The 23,092-nt window shown below is 39.2% G+C and overlaps 1 protein-coding gene across 2 annotated transcripts in view; it reads right to left on the reverse strand.

Annotated features, from left to right (window-relative positions):
- Positions 1-461: 461 nt before the first annotated feature.
- Positions 462-23,092, reverse strand: part of LOC756515 (transcription factor Sp9) — a 31,123-nt gene continuing 8,492 nt past the window's right edge. Inside the window, exons 1-2 of one of the 2 annotated variants that reach the window (XM_011676836.2) lie at positions 9,682-10,668; positions 462-3,161 (exon numbers count right to left, since the gene is read on the reverse strand). In XM_011676836.2, the coding sequence (XP_011675138.1) occupies positions 1,770-3,128 (1,359 nt within the window). In that variant the 5' untranslated portion in view covers positions 3,129-3,161; positions 9,682-10,668 and the 3' untranslated portion in view covers positions 462-1,769. Of the gene's footprint in view, positions 3,162-9,681; positions 10,669-23,092 lie in introns of those variants that run through there. The other variant, XM_003725900.3, reaches the window with a different exon arrangement.

Below are 23,092 nucleotides of genomic sequence, written 5' to 3' on the forward strand. Positions count from 1 at the left end.
AAACAGCCGCTCAAGCTCTTCTGACATTTGGAGACTTGTGGACGCGAAGACGCAAGGCATGGCTTTTCGTTTAACCCCCGCCAAATCGAGTCGGCCTACAATAATGCCAGCCTTATCCCCGCGTTTCAGAACAGGGGTTTTAAAAAGGAGCCATTATCGCCATATTGGGAGGGTTGATAATAGCTATTCTTTTTTTGATAGTTTCACTGTCAAGCTACGTATTATCTCTTCTTAAGGCGATCTTCTTGACGGAGAAAAAAACGCGATCGGGAGAGAATGTTAATAGATCCGGTGTTAACCTGGTAAATGATTTTAGATACCCCACAATGAATGATTGCCCATTCTCTTTAGCTGAAGCCCATAACCCTAAGATTCATTGGCGAGCTATATCAGAGGTAATATTCCTAAATCATGTTTTAGACATCCCCGTCTATTACAATATAGAATTATTTAAAAAAAATTCTCTCTCGAACTAATAATAGAGTAGGATGCTTTCTTAAAATCGAAAGCCACGATTTCATACCGTCAATATTCAATCCTTCTAACTTCCTGTTTGTCCTTTTCTCAACATAAAAGGATGTGACTCTTTAAGGTTAAAAAGGAATCCCTTTTACATTTTCATTTAATACATGGGATATCAGAACAACTATTTCACTTCTTTTAAAACATACGAAGTTACAAAGTGGTTAATTTTTTTTCTCTGTTCAAACATTTCAATCAAAACAAGTTTTTGTACGTATACATCAATGCAGAGAAATCTTATGTAAACTGTTGCATGTGAAACAGCGACAGACTAGACTTTCGAAGTGAAGTAGCCTATATTCTTGTTCGAAACATATGGTCATTTTGAAAACAGTGCGTCCAAATTTAGGGAAGAGACTCCTGCTCTTGTAAAACGAATTACAAAAGAAGACTTAACAACTGCATAACGAAATTTGATGAACATTAAATATTAACGACAAAAATCTCTACTGTAAAAGAAGTTTTTGAAATTACATCTGGTGAACATGAATGTCCACCAGAGTACTCAAAATTAGTTACCATGGTGACCGTGTTTGATTGTGCGAGTGCAAAGATTAGAGACCCTCGGGTCAAGTCATGGAGTTGTTGATATTTTTGAGTAGTAGTGACCAGAAACTCCATTGAATATTTGCTATAAAATAGAATTAAATAATAATATTTCAGAATAAAAGATATATATTTATATAAAGAGGAATACCCCCTCCAAAAATGGAAGAAGAAGCAAGAAGCAATTATGAAATAAAATGTGACATAACAGGCTTAGATGTGTGATGAACAATAGCCATTATGGTAAATATGCTAACAGAGAGAGAGAGAGAGATTGTTTGCTTCCTTCCATAAATTTGCCAACGATCAGGTTCAAACAAAAGAATATATTAATTAAATAAGTGGAAGTGGGCGACGCGTGTGGGTGTGGATGTGTGTGTATCACACGTAGAATAATGTGAAGAAATTAAAATATCAAAATCTAAAGATATTTCTTTTAGAATCATCTTCGGAAACAAGAACACACAATGATCCCTCTTTATATATATATATATATATATATATATATATATATATATATTTGTTACAAACTTAACGTATGCTGAGAAGTCTATAACTGGGATGTATTAATGGCATGTGTATCCTACTTGCTTCAAGACTGCGAAGTAATTGATTATTATTTCTCTTTAATACTCTGAGTATCTAAGCTGCAGTGTCATTTTGGGCTTGTTAGGATGAAAAGTTCGAAACATTACATGTTGCTATGGTGATGCTACCTTCAGGGCAGCTGATTGCGGTACGGACATGCTGATAGGTCCGGGTCCGGTAGACACCGGTGACGGTGACCCCTCTGTACCGCTAGGACTCGATTCAGCTTCACTGCTGCCAACGCTCGCTAACTTCTTAATCGGTGACATCTTTCCGGTTTCTCCTGCTGCTTTACTGTCGGCGTTACCACCGTTGTCGTTGCCGCTGTTGTTATTATTGTTCTGATGCGTTTTGACGTGCTTGCTCAGGTGATCGCTTCTCATGAAGCGTTTGTTGCATGTCGGGCACGAGAACCGCTTCTCTCCTGTATGCGTGCGAAGATGACGTTGGAGCTCATCGGACCGAGTGAATCGCTTACCGCAGAAGAGCCAGTTGCAGACGAAGGGACGTTCACCCGTATGCCACCGAAGATGCGCCTTAAGATGCGATGTCTTTCCGTAGATCTTACCGCAACCCGGAATGTGACAACTGTGAACATTTTTCTTTCGTAGCGGTTGGCCGGCTGCGGCTAACCGCTCGTTTTCTTGACAGTTTGGGCAATCGCAGGTTGCCCTGCCGCTGTAACGACGGCCTGCTCTGGACAGTGAAAGCCCGAGTCCGGCTGGTCCAAAGAAAGAGGATCGCATCTCCGTGAGGCTCATGATATCGTAACCTGGAGGTAAGAATGAGTTGTAGCTACTTGGAGGAAACAGTTGTGATGGGCTAAAGAGATGTGGATTTGTGGTCGTAAGGGGTGGGTAGGGTAAAACTGAATGGCTCAGAGCCAATGCGCTGCAGTCTGATGCGCTGCTACAAGTTGGCATCTTGCCAAAATGTGAAGGCAGAGTGCCTGCACTGCTATGAAGGTCCAGCAAACTGGCCTGGGCACCCGGTAAACTCCAGAACGCAGGACTGAAGCCATGAACACCGTTCTCCCGCGATAACATAGACGCTGAAGTTGCTGCTTTCAGCCACGATTCATAAGCAGAATGTCCACAGAGATGCGGGGGCAGGATACCTGCCAAGTGCTCTGTCTCCGAGCTGAACCCGGTTTTGTGTCCATACGGTGACGTGTTCGACTTTGCTGTCTCGGTCGCGATTGGGATTCGAGGTTCTGTCTTCCGTGAAAAGAAGAGTTCTCCAGAAAACGGTGAGGTAAGTGAGCTGCTTGGTGCCAACGGATACGGTAAGGATGCGCCTAGCATGCTTCCGGGTGCCGCCATATGGGCGAACCTTGATGCCGCGTGCTCTGCAGTCAGTCCAGACATGGTTGGTGTCGTCCTTTTGAAGGGGTGGAAACCTTTGGCCTTGGGTGGATCAGGGAAACTCTCTGGACTCCCCTCCGCGACTCGATCACATGTGGCGGCTAACATGGCTAGAGGTGGTCTTCCTTTACGCGACGGTTCCTGCAGGCAAAGATACAAGAGAAACAGGATACATCACAGTTATTAATCAAACTAGCGTTTTAATGGAATTTTGTCGCGACGGGAAGGCAATTATCATTACCCTAATGTTCCCTGCTCCACACCCCCCCCCCCCCCCCGCCATTTCTTCTACTCAACTCTTTCTTCTCTCTCTCTTCCTCGCCATTCCTGAGATAGAAAAGAGAGAGGGTAGAAATACAATTACTCTCGGCAATTTCAGGAGGAATTATTATCATTTGTTTAAATTGATTGTGATCGGGTGCCAGACAAGGAGTCTGAGAGGCGTTAAGCGCATCACCGTGGGAGGCTGGCGGGCAGTGCAACCACGCGATTCGGCCTTCCCTTTGCACGATAGTCGTTTAATATAATTCCGGTCGATAATTTGTGCAAATGGTAATGCTAAAATTGGGAAAAGGTTAACATATAAGCAAATTAATTATATTGTGGAAGAGAAAGGGGTGACAGTTAGAGACCTTGGGATTGATGCCGTTGATAATTTTCGGATTGTTTTTGTTTGTACTTCAATTCTGCTTCTAATCATTATACGATCAATATTACACATCGAAATTATGCCAATCTAACTACAATTATATATATTTTATCAAATCCTTCCCAATCATTAATGAATATATACAGAAATCGATGATATTACTTTCCCTTCTTGTTTCTTCAAATTTTTATTAATAGACTCATTCCTTCTCCTCTGAAAAGGCAACCGTGTGAGCAAACATACAAAGAAAAATAGAATTGTAGCTATTATCAGATGACTAAAATGTTATCTCCTCCAATTCGGTTGTCAAAAGATGCGATATCATTTAAGCGAAGACTATAGTCAACGGATCTTAGTAAAAAGCACAAAAACAGCTTAAGGGGTTTCGCCACACATCTTCGCCGGGGCTTCTTTAATTGAAAAATGATACCACTGTTATGACACCCTATTAGCGTAGAGGCGCCTCCAACTACGGGTACGTCAAACTGCAAAACAAAAAAGAAAATGAAAGGGGAAAAAACAGGGGATAAACGATGTGGAGCCCGAGTTGGCGAACACCCGGGCTCCACGGAACACGAGAGCATCTGTCTTGCCTAAAGACAACCATCGGCAAGCTGGTTGATATAGTCGAAAATATATTTAGCTCTTTTTCTACCGTGTCCCACCACAGGAAGAGAAATGAAGAAAAAGGGGGAAAGAAAGGAGAAGAAATTCTTCATTTATAGGTGCCTTGGAGCTTTGATGAAACTGTATCGGTTGATTTAACACTATTTTCTCTCACCTAATGGAGTTTAGGTGATGCGTTAACGGCGTACGAAGAGCTGTAATTAATTTTGGAAGAGCAAAAATGTTACAATGCCGAGAGAAGAACGGACGGACCATTTATAATATATATGATTTGTGTTAGAAAATGTAAAGTCTAAGTGATAGTCGTGTAAAATATAAAGAGAGTTCAAGTTGTTTCTTACTTTCCATGTTTTTTTCTAAGGGAACAGATAATTATGAGCCATGATAACGGCAGAGCAAAAAAAAACGGTTTTTGAAGAAAAAGTACTCCACTACGATCACCCACCGGACACTTTCGTAAAATTTATACATTATTTTGTCAATACTTTAGACCAAAAATTGAAGAGGCTTTTTTTTTAGACTTCACATGAGTTAAACTAAAATTACACCAACATTTGTTACTAATACGCAAAATGCAACTGGGTACAAGAAATGAACAAAAATTGCCACCGGCTATAAAGAATCTCCTCGTGTCTCCTTATTCTAATCCTTGCTCTCTACTTGCTATAAATGTCAGGATATGATTTCCAATAGTCTTAAATTTAGGGTGCTAATTTGATAAGTGTGAATATAGAAATGTTATATGAACCATTCAAAGCAGAATCTTATCCACCAAAGTTTTGAAGGCGATTTTGAAACTTGTTTCCGGTGATGTTTGGAACTTGATTTACCACGCACGATGACAAATTACAAACAGGGTAGGTTTTATTTTCTTTGATATTATCACAACAGTTAGATCGTTCAGATTGTACAACCGATCGACTTATAGGATTTTTGATTTCATTTTTCTCTTTTACTGTAATGTAGCGAAGAACTCCCCTGAGGCGTATTCAGAACAAACTATGAAATAAGATATTACAGAAATGAAATAATAGATTAAAACTCCACTATATAGTGAAAGCTGATACGGATAACAATATGACGTTATGTTTCTACAGAACTATAAGTACAAAAAAGACAAATGCAAGGGAGATATCTTTGCTGAGAGTTGAAGAGTCCAAGACAAATTTCCTTGCAGTCTTAATTTCATCAAAGTGCAGAAATCGAATACAATTTCAGCAATATTGTAGAAGAAAAAAAAATGTTTAACTTGAAAAGTCTGAATAATCTTGCTTCAGTTTATGCAATACCCAACTAGGGATTTGTGACGACTCTCAAGTTTTTCTTTCTTGTCATGACCTCTGGTACAACGCTTGATCCATGTTGATCGCTCTATATATTCCTAGAGCAACTGAGTAAAAAGTATTGCCATAAAAATAATTTATATGATTTAACACAAAAGACGGGAAACATTTCATGTCTAGACAACATAACTAAATGTTCTTTCGCCTAACAGTGAGAGGACATTGATATTTAAAAAAAAAACTTTATTTAGATTTTGTTTTCCCCTTCATATTATGCGCCTACCTTTAGCATCCCCAGGTCAATTTTACATCTTTCTCGGTTCGACGACACATTATCGATTGACAATTGCTCTACGGTCGAAAATAACATTAATCAATTCCTGACTTTAACCCTCGATCTGAACATTAAAAATATACACTAACTCTAACCCTAAACATTTTAGAAATGCAACCTTATAACCATAAACCAACATATCCTTGATGTGAGAAAAAGGCCCGGTGCAAATGTTGCCGAAACATGCGTCGGACACCCCGTTCTCATGTTCTTATTTATAAAGATAATGAGGTATCTATATAAATGTATTTTGGGGGAAATGTCTCGCTGCAAGATTGGAATCAAGGAAGACCCCGACCTTAAGATGAACCCTGTCTTGCTTTCAAACGCGATGTTGCTGCCTATATCAATCGATCCAGCGATCATACGATCGCCTAACAATCAAGAATGATCGCCAGACAACAGAGCCAAGAAGGTTACAACGGTCGATCATAATTAGTATCGATCTTTGATTCTTTTTCAGAGCGACATCATTATTGTTCTCATCATTTGGGCTTCCATAGGTGGCACCCCCAATTTACCGCAGATGACTGACCCATACATCGTGTGACCTTAGAGTCGACACAACAATATCATGAATATAAAACTTCTTAATTTCATTGCGAAACTTTGCTAATCAACTTCTTGAGATATACAATCCGGAGAGGGTTTGGTTGCGGTGATATGTTTCTCTACATATTAATCAATTATTTTGAGACGTAATTAAAAATGTCTTGTTATGTAACGAAATGACGTTGTTTGTTGATAGAGAAAGACAGCACTACACGGAAAAAGGTACACTCTGATTGCCCGTAATCACAATATAATTTATTACTTTTATTGCCTCCTACACATCTATTTCTAAAGATTTCTTCATCAAGAAATATTCTTCGTGTTATGTTCAGGTTATTTACGTCATTTAAGTAACAAGGATAAAAAGAAAAAAAGAAGAAAGAGGAAATAAAGTAGTAAAAAGGAGGACGAAGAGAGTAGCTGCTTTGATACAAACGATTTGAACAAAAGAAAAAGAAATAATAAAAATAGAAATGTTATGAGTCATAACTAAAGTAGCATAATTATGAGTCAATTGCGAAATCGATGGCGTTCTATGATAATCATGAAGCGGAAAGATGACTTATTTAGTGGGCCTCAAATTTTATATTCGATATTTGAAAGTACCCTGCACGGTACTTTAATTAACATACGAAAGAAATGTTATCAAATCGATGGCATTATCTGGATTGTGATTGCTTAATTAAGATCATCTATTCCGCCTCCTTTTCTTCTACATGATTACTCAATATCTATTCGCAGAATTTAATACATCCAATTTTACATAATCATGAAGAGGATATCATCATATCTTACTTAAGCATGTTTAGAGTGTGATGTTTGTAAACCGATTGGACTCATCTACTTAATGACTGTGTGTTTGAATCAATTTAAATCTCAATTGGCGACAGAAATCCAATACTACTACAAGAGAGAGAGAGAGAGAGAGAAAGAAATGTGAAAAGGACCCTTTACCTGCAGTGAAGAAAAAAACGTTGCTAAGATATGTCAGCGGGCAGAGGCGGAGTAATTACCGGGACAGTGCCCCGCACTCCAGCTTACCAAGTACCGTCGGTATGTAAATATTTGTCCCTTGTGGTGCGGGCTTGAAAACGTTGTGGGCACACGGATTGGGGGATATGCATCCACAACTCGGAATATGACGAAATGTAAAGAAACAGGAAGAAAGTGGGAGAGAAAGGAGGAGAGGAAGCGAATCTGATAGAAAGAAGGAAAGCAAAGAGTTTGTATCGTTTTTCTAAGATTCGATGACTTCTCTGAAGGGGTATGCAAGGACAACAATAGCGCAGGGAAATAATACTAACCACTTTGCGGAAGGGTTTGAAGGAATGGGTGATACTAGGGACAGAGGGGTAAGATGATGGAGAGACGGGAAGAGAGAAAGAGAGGGAGATGGATTTGTAGGTTATGAATTGAAACAGGGAGAGGTAAATAGAGAGATATAGAAATGAAGAAGTTATGAGAAGAGAGAGAGGAGAGAGAGAGATACAAGAGCAATGGATTGACAGATAAAGGGGGAGAAAGCGAGAAAGAGAGAGGGAGAGAGAGAGAACGAGAGAGTGTGTGTGTGTGTGTGAGAGAGAGAGAGAGTGTGTGTGTGTGTATGTGTGTGAGAGAGAGAAAAGGAAGGGTAAATATATATATATATATATATATATATATATATATATATACAGTATATAATTATATATGAGAGAGAGAAAAAGATGTGGTCGTGTGTGTGTGTGTTTATAAGAAGATGACAAGTAATGGATAACAAGAAGAAATTGGGGATAGACAAAAACAACAGATTGAAGATGAAGGGCAAACGGGACATAACGGGTTAGAAAATATAAAAATGATAAGCGAATTACGAGATTTAAAACGTTTGGTATAGTCCTCAAACGAGAGGCACCCTCTTATTTCTTGTTTTAAAACCATAATTCCTACTCATAAATAATTTTGAATAATGTACATGTACTTTACGATGAAAATAATAATCATATACGACAAGAACCAACTCCATTTCGGGACAAGTAATGCATACATTTAGAGCGTGATGGTGTGTAATTCGGACTTAATAGCCCTCAGATTGATCCATAACCAAACCCTTTCATTATTTGCCATTGTAAGTCAAGAAGTGAAGGTATAAAGTATCAAGATAATCTGCAGCTCTGGTATCAGACTTTAAACCACAATTATTAGATCTGCCTGTGTAATTTGTAATAATATGATGGTATGATAAAAGTCCAAATAGTTAACTAAAATGATAGGATGAAGTTAATTAAAAGAAAAAACACCATCATGTGGAAAGATTTTCTAAAGACAGAATAATTGGTATATAATTTTGAATTTCTGTATGCGTTTCCTAAACGCACTTTAAAAGTGAAATAAACAGAACTGAGAAATGTTTCACTTCTAACACACCAAATAACTGGTATACATCTTTCCAACAAAATTATAATCATATATTTCTACAAATTGTTTAGTATAATCTGCAACAACGAGAATAACTCCTAATAGACCTTAACCTTATTTCGTGATAACCATAATCATAATCAAAATAGATATCGTCGTCGTCGCCGTAGCGCCGTCATCATCACGCCCTCCAACAGACGATATTAAGTAAATGAAAGATATTATTATCGATACGGATATTTATTTCAATATCTCACTCTGATAGTCAATACACACAAAGGGAATGAGAAGAAACGCGGGAACGCAGGAATCAATGGAGACACGAAAGAAGGGATAAATCAGAAGTCGAAAAAATAGAAAACAATTAGGAAGTAGAAAAAGACAAGGGGTATATTATTTTCTATTAAATTTTAGAAATGAAAAAGAAATCATTTTGGAAAGTAGAAAGTAATGAAGGAAATCAGAAATAATTGTGATGGTATACGGTGTGACTTCCTTCCTTTCCAATCTTTAAGGGCTAAATTTGACGATTATCTGCTGATTTTTTTGTTAGGCCAAAAGGAAATTACGAGAAGTAACACCAGAGGATCGAAAGTTTCGTTTGTACGAGAAAGTAACGACAAAAGCTTAATATTCTGACAAAAGAAAGTGATAGACTATTTAGCCTTTTCAGAAACATCGGAAACCGACAAAAGGATTCACATGAAACCCATTAGATTGCAATCGAGTAGTAAATTAGAACAAGAAGAGATAGGCAACTTGTCGACAAATAACATGTAAAAGGTTATAATGAACTCGAGGTTTTGTCTTAACGCTCACCTAACTAGATCTTTATACTCGATCAACAATTGAAGAGGAGCGAAAAGCAACAATTCGTGCAGGCTGGCAGCGTCATCATGCAAATCAGACGAAAACGTTGATGCGATACAAGTAGCGGACATCGGCAAGTACCGTTCCGGTGACGACGATGGTCTGGAATGATTTCACGAGCTGCCATGCGAGGCGAGCGAATAGATGGCCATGATGCGGCCATTCACCCCTCCCCGTCCGTTACGCCGGCCTATCCTGTCTGAGTTGCCAGTGCACACGCAGAGCGCTTACTAAACACGGCTGGCTCGCCACCGCATCATAAGCGGGTCTAAAGTATACTGATGTTGCGTCGTCAAGGCAATTGCTATGCAAAAAGGAGGACTTCTACTTCTTGCTCGCCTCTTCTTATCTCAATCTTTTTTCCTAGGAGATGCTTTTTAGCTTGTAGGTGTAGAGTGTTTGGAGAGGGTACTTTTGTTATTCGGTATTTGAGAGGAAGGGCTGAGCGCACCGCGACATGTCACGCATCGTATGTCTAGCCCAGGTTTATTAGGCAAAGTATTGATATAATCAAAATATAGAGATCTAGTCTTTTCAACAGACTCTATATTAATCTATGGAAAACATAACCATAAAATATATCACCTTTGAACAATAAAATCAGACTTACTATAATCCGATTTTATTTCCATATAATTTAAAAGATTCCACTTCCTTCGCTCTCGTCCATTTATTAAAACTTTTATTTCAAACCCAATTAAAATCAAGCACATGAAATGAGTCTGGTGATACAACTAGATTATTAACAAACTAAAAATACTTCGTTCCCGGACGATTAACTCGTAAAATCGATACCTATGTCGAGGGGAGACTAAGGGGAGTACTTTTTACGCCACTTTCTCGCGCTTTTATCGGAACAGGCGAGCCGAGAGAGGGTCATGGCGTCCGACTTGTGACGCCATTCCTGCCATCTCACTTTCTGACCTTTCCAAGAAATTTCCGTGCGCTCTGAGTTTCTTTCTTTCTGCTTAAAATGGAAGTATTAAATGATAAAACTATCTATTTCTCATACTTATTTACTTTGTCATTGACTGCATTGCTACATTATCATGCTCCTTTTAACAATGACTGTTTTTTCTTCTCCAAATCAAAATGAGAGTGGTTAAACTAAAACTAAGTTATAAAATGCACGACAAAGAAATATTTGAGAACTTTCGCCTTTTTCTTTTTTGGGGATTAATATTTTTCTAACCCTTTAAGTTTTAACCTATGCATAGAAAAGGGATATACAGATATTTCCTGATTACAAAAGTGAATTTTACAAAATCAATAAATTAAAGTAAAAAGCGAGAAGAAAAGGAAAAGGAAATTTAAGGTTTTTCATTTTATTACAAGATCAGAGTCATTCGTATACTATGAAGAAACGTTCTTCGGTGCCAAAAGGGTACATTTTCTACAAAAAGGAATGCCAAACCAATGTTTGTTGAACCGGAGTAGATTTAGAAATTTGTGTTCTAATAGTTTGTGCGCTAGAGCTGGAGTGTTTATTTCTTGCAACAAAAGGGTATGTTATTTCCTCCTAGATGAAGTTGTAATCATTGAATAAGATGGAAGATCTGAATGCCCTAGAGTAAAGGTGACTAACCTGGCTTTTTTGTCAGGGTCTAAGGTCGAAATCTTTATCGTAAAGATGAAATGCATTGATATGTTGTGGAGTATAATCGGAATATAATTTGTAAATGTCTTACATTTCTAACATGGCAACAAATGAATATTAGAGAAGTGGCACCCTACAAGACTTCCGAAGAAAGCAGAGAAGACGATCCCAGACGACATTCTGAATGAAGATCATCGCACGGAACATGAACTGTGAAAACATAATCAAAAGTGACATCTGTCCGGCCCTAGTAAGGATCCCTTTCATTGTTCGGAAGACTATTCCCCTGTCACGGACGGTAAACAAGACGAAAAGCCGCATTAGAAGGGGGTTTTGAATCGGTGCTCTGCGTACGCAAGGACAAAGCAGGAGACAATAGAATGGAGGGGAACCACCAGGTCTGGAGGAACGCGCCGACTGAAGCGGGGCTGAGTAGGCCGATCAGAGAGGTTGCGCCTTGAGATTTTGAAAAGCTGGGTATTGTTACCGGGGGAGGAGGAAAAGGGATTACCAACATGGCAACTGTTATTACGCCATTTCGGCCTCGTATTGATTGGCATGTACATAGAGGTGGGTCCGTGTTCCCTTATGCGTATAATATGTGGCGGGTTTCACCCATCCCCATAAAGGTTCGGACAAAACCCCCATTGGATTCTTTTACACTGTCTTCGGCAGTGTTCGGGTTTCGCAACACGGGAAAGTCTCCGCCCGTACTCCAGATCTTTTGTCACGATTGTTCGGGTGCACACCTAGACCAGACCCACCTGAGTTGGTCCAAAAGTACAGCTGACCCCTGAGGTGTCTGGGTTCGGTCTGTATACCCACACAAGGACGTGTCATTACGTAACGGAGCAATCACCTCTGCGACGTGCTCCTAGGTTCACTGCTCAGTGGTGCTAAAAAAGACTGAGAGGATTTCTGCCTCATGCCCACCCTCATTACTAATTAGTCTCTATTGCAGAACGTCTTTACTAATGAGGTTGCTGGGGAAAGGGACAAAAGCCCTGTAATTAGCAAGCAGTATCAATTAAATGTCCGTCCTTTACTCTGGATCAATTAACTAATTAACCAACGTCATTGATACGACAACATGGTGGTACGGAGATTGTGGGCTAATGCCTGTGGAAGGCAGACTGAAAGTTGAGGTAAAACCTCTTGGACATTGGCGTAGCTACTCGGGTGTACAAGGGGTTTGTGCCCCTCGAACGATGAAAAGAGAAAGAATAAAAAACACCAAAGAAAACAATCAAAAGAGAAGAAAAAAAATAAAGGGAGAGGATGAAAGAGATCATTTTTTGGGATCACCTTCCGCACCCCCCCCCCAATCGGTAGCTGGATGAATTCACATTTCCTTTCACCGACGAAGAGCCCCCCCCCCCCCCTCCCCCATGCTAATGCCCCCTCACTTGCTGGACCCTAGCTGGTAAAGTACGTCTTCTGGTCCTGGACTGCCAATCAATCTGGATATCGTCGACTGGGAGAAAAAGTACAGGAGATAGGTCATGCTATCATTGACCGGAGTAAGGTTGCGATAGAATGTACCTTCCCGAATTAAGGCATCCATCCGTCCCCTTTTTGTTATAATGACTCACAAATATGTGATAGATTGATACCCACTTAATCCAAAGTATCAATGATTCCTCGTGTATGTTGCTTGTCTTGAACGTCATTTGTTGGTTTTATTTGCTTGTAAATCTGGAAAAAGACGTGGAACGATATCAAGCGATGTCGTAGTATCTGCTTGTCGTCGTGTCAGAGGTAAATAAGTTGGAAATAGTTGTTTATAATATTTAGTTCCAAATTCTGATATTGTAAAAAAAAAGGGGGATTTATCTTTAAAAAACATGGTTTTACTCACAATGAAATATGAGAATAAAAGAAGAATAAATAACAAATAAATGAAGGAACTACAGATAATATGTATGTTCTTCTGTCTCTTTTTTATGATGCAGATAAATTCTTTTATGTGATCTCTTTTTTGTTTCCGTTGCACAAGTGCGCCTTGAGCAAATGATTTCAAGTGAATTTGGCGCCTTACAAATCTCATAATTATTTTATTATAATAAATTGAGGAAACAAAGTATACCATATTAAAGGTGGGCTAGATGAATAAAAGCATACGAAAAGAAAAAATGTTTTTAAAAATTTGTTTTCTATGACACGACCTACTTTTTTAATGAAGCTAGCAGGGAAATTGAATAATTGTTTTCATAAGGGGCTTTTAAACGTTTCATTTTACAACTTAAACCTGCAAATAAACTAATAAAAGAGAAAATTTAATACGTTTAAAAGTAAGCATTTCATAATTCGCCTACCGATTTTCCAGTGCTTTAAGACATTGCTTCGAAGAATCTTGCCACGTCAAATTGATATTCAATACTTCATTACTGCGAAAAGAGGGGCTCATATGGGCGCAAAATTGAGTACATTTGGCGAAAATATGGGGAGGATGAGGACGATATGAAATCGAACCGAAATTGGAAGATACGACGTGGGCTCGGGGATACAGACGTTTCGGTATGGTCGGGTTATCCCCTCTCCTACAATACTCTTTACAGCGGGGAAAAGAAAGACTATCCCTTCTCGCCAAATATGAAAGTAATAAGAATATAAATTGTAAAGTATACATACATGTACTCTAGTGCTATACCCTACGGCTGTAACACCGCCAATAAGAGACTATCGGGTAGACGCTAAATGAAAAATACTAAGCTTTCTCGTGGGAGTTCGTTTCGCTTTATCCAGCCCTTCAACGAGAAGAAGGAGAGAGAAAGAGAGGGGGAAATATTTGTTTGCGTAACAAAGCTAACAAATATCATTTAATGATGAAGAGTAGTTTTAGGGGATTCTTCTACCGAATAGACAGAAAGATGACACTACTAGCTGGCGGGGTTTGGGAGTTTTCCTTCCGACTCTTTCATTTTTTTGGTTTTTTAGCTTTTGTGGGAATCTCTCTCACCTGTTTTTATGTAATTCAAGACCCGCGCTGCTTTCATGGTTAGATCAATTCGAAGAGTCCGGGAAGTAGCAAAACCGTCTCAGATTTCATTTAGGCTTTCAAAACAATTTTTCATCTTCTCTTTTTTTTTTCTTCTTCAAAGATAAAGTTTATTATATTCCTTACTTGACTCTGTAGGTATAACTTTGCATCCACTTGTGCTGAAGAGCCAAACAAAATCATTAAGAAATTAAACAGCGATGTACACACGAAAGAATGCCGATATTTTGTGAGTACATTTTAAAAGAAGTTTTAGGTCGGACTTCAGGAAGACGATACTCTCAATTTGACAAATTTTGTCCCACTGGGGAGTGAGACGTATCAGTATATCTATCTGAAGGCAACCTGTAGCAATAGATATGTTTTTGTCAAGTAGGAGTGTTATTTCCTGGATTCAGTTCAGGCCTGTAGGTTATGTAGCCACTTACTTATGCCATCAGAAGATCAACGATCCGATTCCCATCAGGGATAGTTCCGTCTGCTGAAAGCCAGAAGGGCAATAACTCGATGTAAAATGTTAAGATTCATAGCACATCTCGCCATCAGCGAACAATTCCAGTGCCAGAATTTGTAAAAGTTTAGTGTGGGTGATAAAATATAGAAATATACACTGTGAAAAGGTTGGGTAATATTTTTTCAACACTTTGCCGAACGTTGTGCCAATAATCAACCTAACCATCTTTTAGGCAATATTTTGCCCAGTGGTATTGGTAAACGTAAGTACCCTACTTCACACGTGTATAATTGTTTCGTATTTTGACCAAAATTTGTGCAAAGATATGACCCTTCAACTGCCCGACTACGGTAGCCAACTTGTTGGGAAAAACTTGACCAGCTGTTGGGCAAAATACGAAAATATTGCCCAATTGATGGTTGGGTTGACTATTGGCAAAGTGTTGGAAAATATTGCCCAACCTTTTCACAGTGTAAGAACAAGTCCAGACAGCTTTGCCAAACTTGAGCTGAGAACGAAATAAAAGAAAGAAAAAAAAGAAGAAAGAAAGATAGAGAGCAAGACGAAGAGATAATGGAATATCGTGCTTGGTGACCTTATGATTATGATCTTCTGAATTCAAGGCCTATATGTCTTTTTATACATTTTATTTGTTTTAATCAAATGTAAATCTAACCATTTTTCGTTTTACAATCTAAAGATTTGTTCGTCAAAGACACTAAATGTATTTCTCAAAATAATTGATCGTGACCTGTCCCCCGAACCCCAAGTAAAATTGTAGAAAGAGAATTTTCCTCTATATTCTGATCTTTCTTATTTCTCTATTCTACTTCATACTAAGTATTCCTGTGACTTCGAAGCTTCTTCATTTGGTAAACTCTTGCAATCTTCTCTCCTTGTTCTCAAAACTAAAGGGACATATCTTCTTCAGTCCCAAAATTTTGGCAGCATGATACGGACAACAGAAAGGGGGGAAAATGGAGAACTTCTGTATAATATGAATAGTCATGAAGAGCCTTAGGTGTATCTGTATGTTTATTCAGCACGTGTTGTAGTTACGAGGTGTACTAGAACGCGCTGATACCCAATTACATGGACATTGTACGTAACTCGATTTTCTCAAATCTCCTGATCATCGATTTTTGCTATCGACTAAAAAGCGAGGTTTCCTGCTCAAATTTCTGACCCAAGAGTGGCGTGCTTGTATGTCTGTGTAACAACCCTGCTGGGGTTTTCCTATGTATCCAATCCTTCTCATCATCGGCTGCAGGACGTGAAAAAAAGCTGTAACATTTCTTTGGGGCACAAAAAAGAAGGACGACCGAGGAAGAATAGTCTTTCTAAACCATTCTCAATTTACCTCCTACCGATTAGGACCGAGTGTCTCGGAGGTTCTTTTTTCTTGCTCCGATGCAGCCCCAGTTTACTTCAAAGGAGGAGCGAAGCTGGTCCAAAGAAGCGAACAGAAATGAAGTCAGGGATTGATGCTCCGGGCGGACAGGAGAGGTTCAGGAATGAAGGTGGATATTTGCGTTTGGCGCCAAAATTCGATCGCAAATTGAAAAAAAAGGAGAAAGACAGAGAGAACGCACTTTATGCAGACAGGACGATCGTCTGCCAGTGTTTCATTTCACCCCCTTGCGCGTTTTACTGTTCTACATAGAAATTGTTTTAAATCTGTTCTAGGGAATCTTGAGCAAAGGAGAGAAAGAGTCGCAGAGAGAGAGAGAGAGAGAGAGCGAAGGAAAAAAAAAAATCGAATATGAAGGGCAGTATGAGCCTGATTACTCATGTCTTATGAAAACAAAGAGGTTCTAATCGTTTCTTTGGGGGTAGGATTATCTGGGAGGGGACGTAAAGTGAGATGGGATTTGGAACGGCGCGAGCCGGGTACTCGCGCGCCTACCAATAAAAGACCCCCAAAACTTCCCCTCAAGAAGTACCTGCCATATAAAGAGAGGCTCGGTGGTGAGTAGGCGTACAGGGAAAAAAGCGAAAGCTCCCCATTTCAGCTTGGTCTCCTCTCTATTTGCTTGAAAGTTTCTCTGCGTAAAACAATGTTTGGGGGATTTATTGAGCGCGAAATTCGAGCTAACCTCAAAGTCAGTGGAGTAATCCACGGCAGATCCAGCTTATGTTGTTTCAAAAGCAATCTATCGTTAGGGAAAACCTGGTTTGATTAAGATGCAAAGCAATTAGTTTGAATGTAAGGCGACAGAGCATCTGCATGTTAGTTAGGGGGAGTTGACTGGCAGGCGATTCACATTCATGTTCAGAAAAATGAGACAGAGATCTGAAGGAGAGGAGAACAGAGAGTGGCAGAGCTGGAGAGAACGGAAAGGGTGAAGAGAAAGGCTCTGGATGATGAAGATGGAAGGGGCATTTTTCATTGGTAGTTAAGAATCCCCTCCTTCCCTTCCCATCCATCCATCTCAGAATTTTCTTTACATCTCTTCCCCTTGTCTATCCATCTCTTTCTCTTCATCCCACCCTCTAGGAGATAGGAAATCTACTTAACCCCCTTTGCGTCGTGGAGGAGGGGGCGTTGCCTCCCAATGTGCTACCCATGGCGTTTTTCTTACCATTTTGGAGTATAAGGGGGTAAATAAAGAAGTTGCAAAGCGGGCTACATCGTACAGAAAAATACTGCCAGGGGCTAGGGATTATTATATTGCGTTTTCATGATAAAAATCGGGCGCGAGCGGGCTAGTGTTCCAATGAATGGGGTAGTTCTCCGCAATTTAGAGTGGCTGACCGACCCCTGGTTGCAGTGGGGTAGTTGACCGGGAGGGTATTGAACGCTATGTGGGTGGATGAAGCGAGTGCGCGCAGGGGCTGGGGGAGGGGGCTGGGTATACGGACTTTGAACCTATTGTCGGGACTGTTACGTATACCCCCTAGACGATGTACTGTATGGGAGTTACGATGAGGGGAATGATTTTTCCGTCAAAATCCAAATTCGCCTCACACAATGCCATCTTCGTTAATATGGAAAGTGTATTTGGATTTTAAAAAAAATATATTAATGAAAATAAAAATGAAAAACGTACAAAGTTAAACCATGGACCTACTAAGGAGGTCCATGGTTAAACTGAATGTGCTTTTCGGGCTAGCTGTCAGTCAAATGCCTCAAAAGTTGAAATGCGATATGAAAGAGAGAACATTGTGAAATGGTTAAACGACTAACAATAAAATGACGTACGCTTCGCGCGTGACCGTCGCTGTTTAAATCCCCGGCTATTTGGAGGAAAGTTTTTTTTAAATCTATTTTTTATATATATTTACAAATAAAAGATGTATAATTCTTCTCTTTTTGGTTTAGTTTTGAATGTACATAGACCTATTTATATTTCTATATTAAACAAATAATGATTGAAAAGTTTTAGGCAAAGCGATGTGTTCCATAAAAACTGTCGTTCGTCTGGGTTATTTCATCTTTTTTCCAAAACGAACGCAAAATACATGGTGTACTATGCATATGAAGTATCGACATATATTCAATTTAATTTTAAGGAATAGACATTTATTTTGTGTTTCTTCGATTGACTGTTCCATTTCAAATAGGCCTATAGAAAAAAAATTGTATGAAGAGGAATTCAGCTTTAATGCTCAGGTGAAGAATTATGAAAGCCTATAGAGTATAATCGGTCGGCTATACATGTCAAGCAACCAATAGTTCTAAGAACACGGATAAAACCAACTTTCTCATTATATCTAGAAGACGGTTACTTTCCCGATTACAACATAGCATAGGGCCCCGAAAAAAGCAATCGAAAAACACCAAGTTTTAATAAATTGTAAAAGCTGTAACGACCGTCTGTTATTTTGTGATCCGACTCTCTCTCTCTCTCTCTCTCTCTCTGTCTTTCTCTCTCTGCCCGCCACCATCAGATCTTATCTATTTGTGGCAAGGCGATAGTCGTCGATCATTGCAGACTACAGTTGCAGTTTGTCGTGATCGACCCACTTCATCATAACCAGCCTTTTTTTTATTCATCGTTTGCTTTATTAGAAGCAGACATAAAGAAAGGAGGAGGATGAGTGCGCGTGTGTGTGTATATGTGTGCGTGTGTGTGTGTGTGAGAGAGAGAGAGAGAGAGTAAAAGAGGGGGGGGGGTCTTGTCATATCATGTTCCGCAAATGTGTCTATCGATCGCCTGCACATTGGAGACAACCATGGTAATACATAAGTAGTGTCAAACCTAAGGAACAAAAGGATCGTGAAAAACATGCGCAGTGTGACATAAATTATGCCCCATACGCAAGAGCTAGCAGATTCTTAGATGATTAAAACCATTAATTATACGTAATGCAGGCATATGTTTTAGAACGTAACGGGGATGAACCTGACAGATTATTATTATTATGAGTTCTTACAGATAAACCGGTCTTACATTAAAAAAAACACCTTCATAACCATCTGAAATACGTAAGCAAGAGGTACACAGCTAACCACGACAATCATTCAAAGTAGTGAACTTTGAGTAGTTGAGTGATAAAATTACAGAGACAAAAGTGGGAATATGCCAAGAAGTGATACAAAATAAGACAATTCTTAAAAGTTCCTTTGATACAGAGAAATGGGAAAGAAAGTGAAATTGTATGAAAGAAAGGATGGACGTAAAGAAATATGAAACATTAGCCAAACAATGTTCAGAAAAGAAATGAGAAAGAGAAATGATAAAGAAACGGAATTTTTGTCGAACTTTAAGACATACAATCTCTCACTGACAGAGAAGCAGAGTCGTAAACATCAGGCAAAAGAGATGAGCAAGCAGAGAGAAAAAATAAGATGAGACAACAAATAACAAAATAAAGAGATTCAAGAAGCAAGTTTTAAAGCAAGAGTTAAAGAGAGAGAGAGAGAGAGAGAGATAGAGAGATAGAGATGATATCAATATGCGATCGAAAATGAACTTGCTCGCGGGGGGTCAAACAAGACAAAACTAACTACATCGTCTCACTTTATCTCCTATGGTGTTCTCAAGTCAACAACCAGTAAATTAAGGCGCCGAAAAAATTTCCCCCTCTCCCGTCGCTCTCTGAAATTCGTAACTGAAAGAAAATAACTTTCCTCTCGAATTTGATGAAGGCGGTGGACCAGCGAACTTGCTTAATTAAAGCTCTCTAGAAATGGCCGGGGTTATCGATTTATCGAGAACATGAATGAATCATGCCCAATTCCTGTCGATAAATCATCACTTTTCCCTCTCCTTTTCTAGGCTTTTATGCATTTGGAACGCTAGATAACACCCTCAAGATATGAAGTGCAGTTATTCCTGGGCCTGTACGGGGGAGTAGCACGAATTTTAATTTCTAGCAGCAATACAACCGGAGGGCGGATTCGCCGCTGTGAAAAATAAACGATCTTGCGAGAAAACAGGAGGCACCGCGCCATGCACGTTGCGATGCAGCAAGCTCGTTGAGGTTGCCCCGCGCGGCAAGGCATAGAAGGAAAGACTCAAATTGAATATGATTCACGAATCGATATTCGGTTATGAAAAATTCATTTTGTGTTAATTCTGCAATATTTCACGATTGTAGCTGCACTTGGATTATTGGTATTCATTTATTACTTTCTCCCAGCTTTCACTTGTGACCAAACCTCGGGAAAAAACGTCTCCCCGGCAATTTCTGGTTGGCTTGATAAATTGTTCGGTGTGAAAACAAATCAATCAAAAATACAATTGCAAATGAAATAGAAGAAGAGATTTAAAACAAGTTCTATGATTATTTCATTTTCTATTAGAAGCTTATGTTTAATACCAGTTCCCACTCAAGATTGGTCCGCCAAACTTTTGTGTGTACGCATATCTATATTAATGATAGCTAAATTAAATTATTGGGATAATTCTATATAACGGTATTAGCTCTTTAATCCCCATGCCCATTATATGTTGACGGCCTTTTATGAATGTACCCGATTAGTTAAATTCTAACCTCAATTCCTAACAGAAAAGGTTAAAGAAATTAGACATATCACGTTTTTATTTAAAATTTAGGCTTTTTCTCTTATATTATTTTTTAAATTCATGTTATATCTTTCCAAATTTGTATTAAAAAAGAAACGGATTGTGTCTCTATTTAAAAAAAAGATGAGCTGTCCCACGCTGCTTCTCCCATAATTTAGGACACAAGGCTTTGATATAATCTACAAACACGCATTAAACACGCTTGTATGAAGGCTTCTTTTAACTCGATGGAATATTCTAGGAGGGAGAAAAAAATCGTTAGAATCAACCAAGCGTCGACACGCGAATACATAAGCACTGATGCGAGACAATAGTGGCTACACCCCCTCCCTGGGTAGGGGTGCTGTCCCGAACAACCCCCAACGCCCTTGGACTCCGACATCACCCCATCTTCAAGAAAAGAAAAGAAAAGGCAGACGAGACAAGGAGAGAAAGAGGTGGATAAGGTTGAAGGAAAGTTACACGAACGTGACTTGATAAATGTCCCCTCAAAAGAAAAAAGAAAATCGATCACCCGTCTGGTTAGTTTGTACAAGGCTATCACCTTGTTGGGTTTTCCATAGAAAGATCGTATTGAATACCTTTCTTTTCTATAGCCCCCCTAATCGATTGATTAATGCTGGATGAGTGACTGACGTGTGTCCATGGGGTCACTGGGAGCCATTAACTGCCCAACAATACGCCCTCAAAAGCTATCACCTCTTGTATTCTTTCAAATGTGAGAAAATCTACGCCGTTATTAAACGGGATAATCATAATTGACGTGCAACGGAACACATTTCGGAAATAATTATCTCTTCCGTAACTTTATAAATGTGTTTCCTTTCATTTCTCCCTTTTAAACACGTCGCAGTTTTTCATCCCTGAATAAAACGTCTGTCCCTTTTCTACAGAAGAATAAAAACGCTGGTATAATAATGATAGATTCGTTAGTGAATTGACCAGTTTGATTGATTTATAATTCATCTCCAGGTATACAGTTAAGTTTTATGTATTTTTATTTACTTCTTTAGGTCATCTACCCTTTCATTTTAAAGAAAAGCAAATTGAATTAAAAAACATTTTCCCCGTCTTAATTTCTGACTTTTAATGATATATTCATGTTTAATAATAAAGACGAATATTCATCTGCTGTGTAATCAAACTACTTCTGAAACCGTCTTACTGGACGAGGGGTCTGCGAAAGGGAAATATTCCACGACGCAATAGAAGAAAAAAATCAGCACGTCTCGGAATTTTTACTGAAAATGAGGCATGGCAATACAAATAAAGTGAAATGTAGATAGTACTGCGTTTTATGTAAAGTTAATCCACTGAATACTGAGTTTTCACATTCCTCATAGGTTTAAGACATAAACCACCCTCTTCCAGTAGGCAAAGGTTTAAGAAGAACGAGCCTTTTAACGTCTGACTGTTTTCGCAGCCATTTGCCTCCCCGAGCTAACATTGGTTTGACCCGCACTCTAACCGCCGCACTCAGCCTTCAGACGAGATGTTTTGAGCGAGGGAAGAAGATGGACAAGGAGAGAAAGGGAGGGAGAGAGGGAGGCGAAGGGAGGCAGCAAGTTAGAAAAAGGGTGAGAGACAGAGAGAAAGGGAGAGAGACAGAGAGAGAGAGAGAGAGAGAGAGAAAGAAATTAAGGCGGAGAGCTTGAAAGCGATGAAGAAAAAAATATGATATTGATTTTAAGGGGAAAATCATTTGCCAAAGAAGATTACATGAATAAATAGATAGCTAGTACATGTTTAGATAGTTGGAATGGGGGATGTAGGCCTAATTGTGTTGGCTTAAAACACGAAGCGCGATATAAGCTTGGTATTGTATACTTTAACGATGTTTTAACATTCCAAATTTCAGCGTCACATCTATTCATATGATTATCATTCTCAAAAGAAAATCTCAAAATCTTTCCTAAAACGTTTTCAAATATTAAACCAAATCAACGTGGCGTGATCCGAAATGCAAAGGCGTAATTACCATAAACCTCAACCTAGCACCTCGCGATCGAACCTCCTGCCAGAAACAAAACGGTGCGAATTTAATAAATATTCCTTTTGATAGGAGGACGAATGCCGGTGAGGTGTAGTCAATTAGAAGTTCGTATTACCCGTGCTGGTGTGTCTATCCCCGTATCATCATATCATTCACCTGTGTGTTTGGTTTAACTTGCTGCTAATGAAATTAAGATGTCACCTCTGATCTTAACTTGTGAACATCCGAAAGTCGATGGGAAGAAACGATTTTCTCTCACCGACCGGTCTCGCGATGGTGGGTGTAAGATGAGATTTGTGGAGAGTGGCATGGAAGGGAGGATGGAGAGTGTAGGAGATATGGAAGA

The sequence above is a fragment of the Strongylocentrotus purpuratus genome, unplaced genomic scaffold, assembly GCF_000002235.5.
Source record: "Strongylocentrotus purpuratus isolate Spur 01 unplaced genomic scaffold, Spur_5.0 spur5_scaffold_7, whole genome shotgun sequence".
NCBI classification, from domain to species: Eukaryota; Metazoa; Echinodermata; class Echinoidea; order Camarodonta; family Strongylocentrotidae; genus Strongylocentrotus; species Strongylocentrotus purpuratus.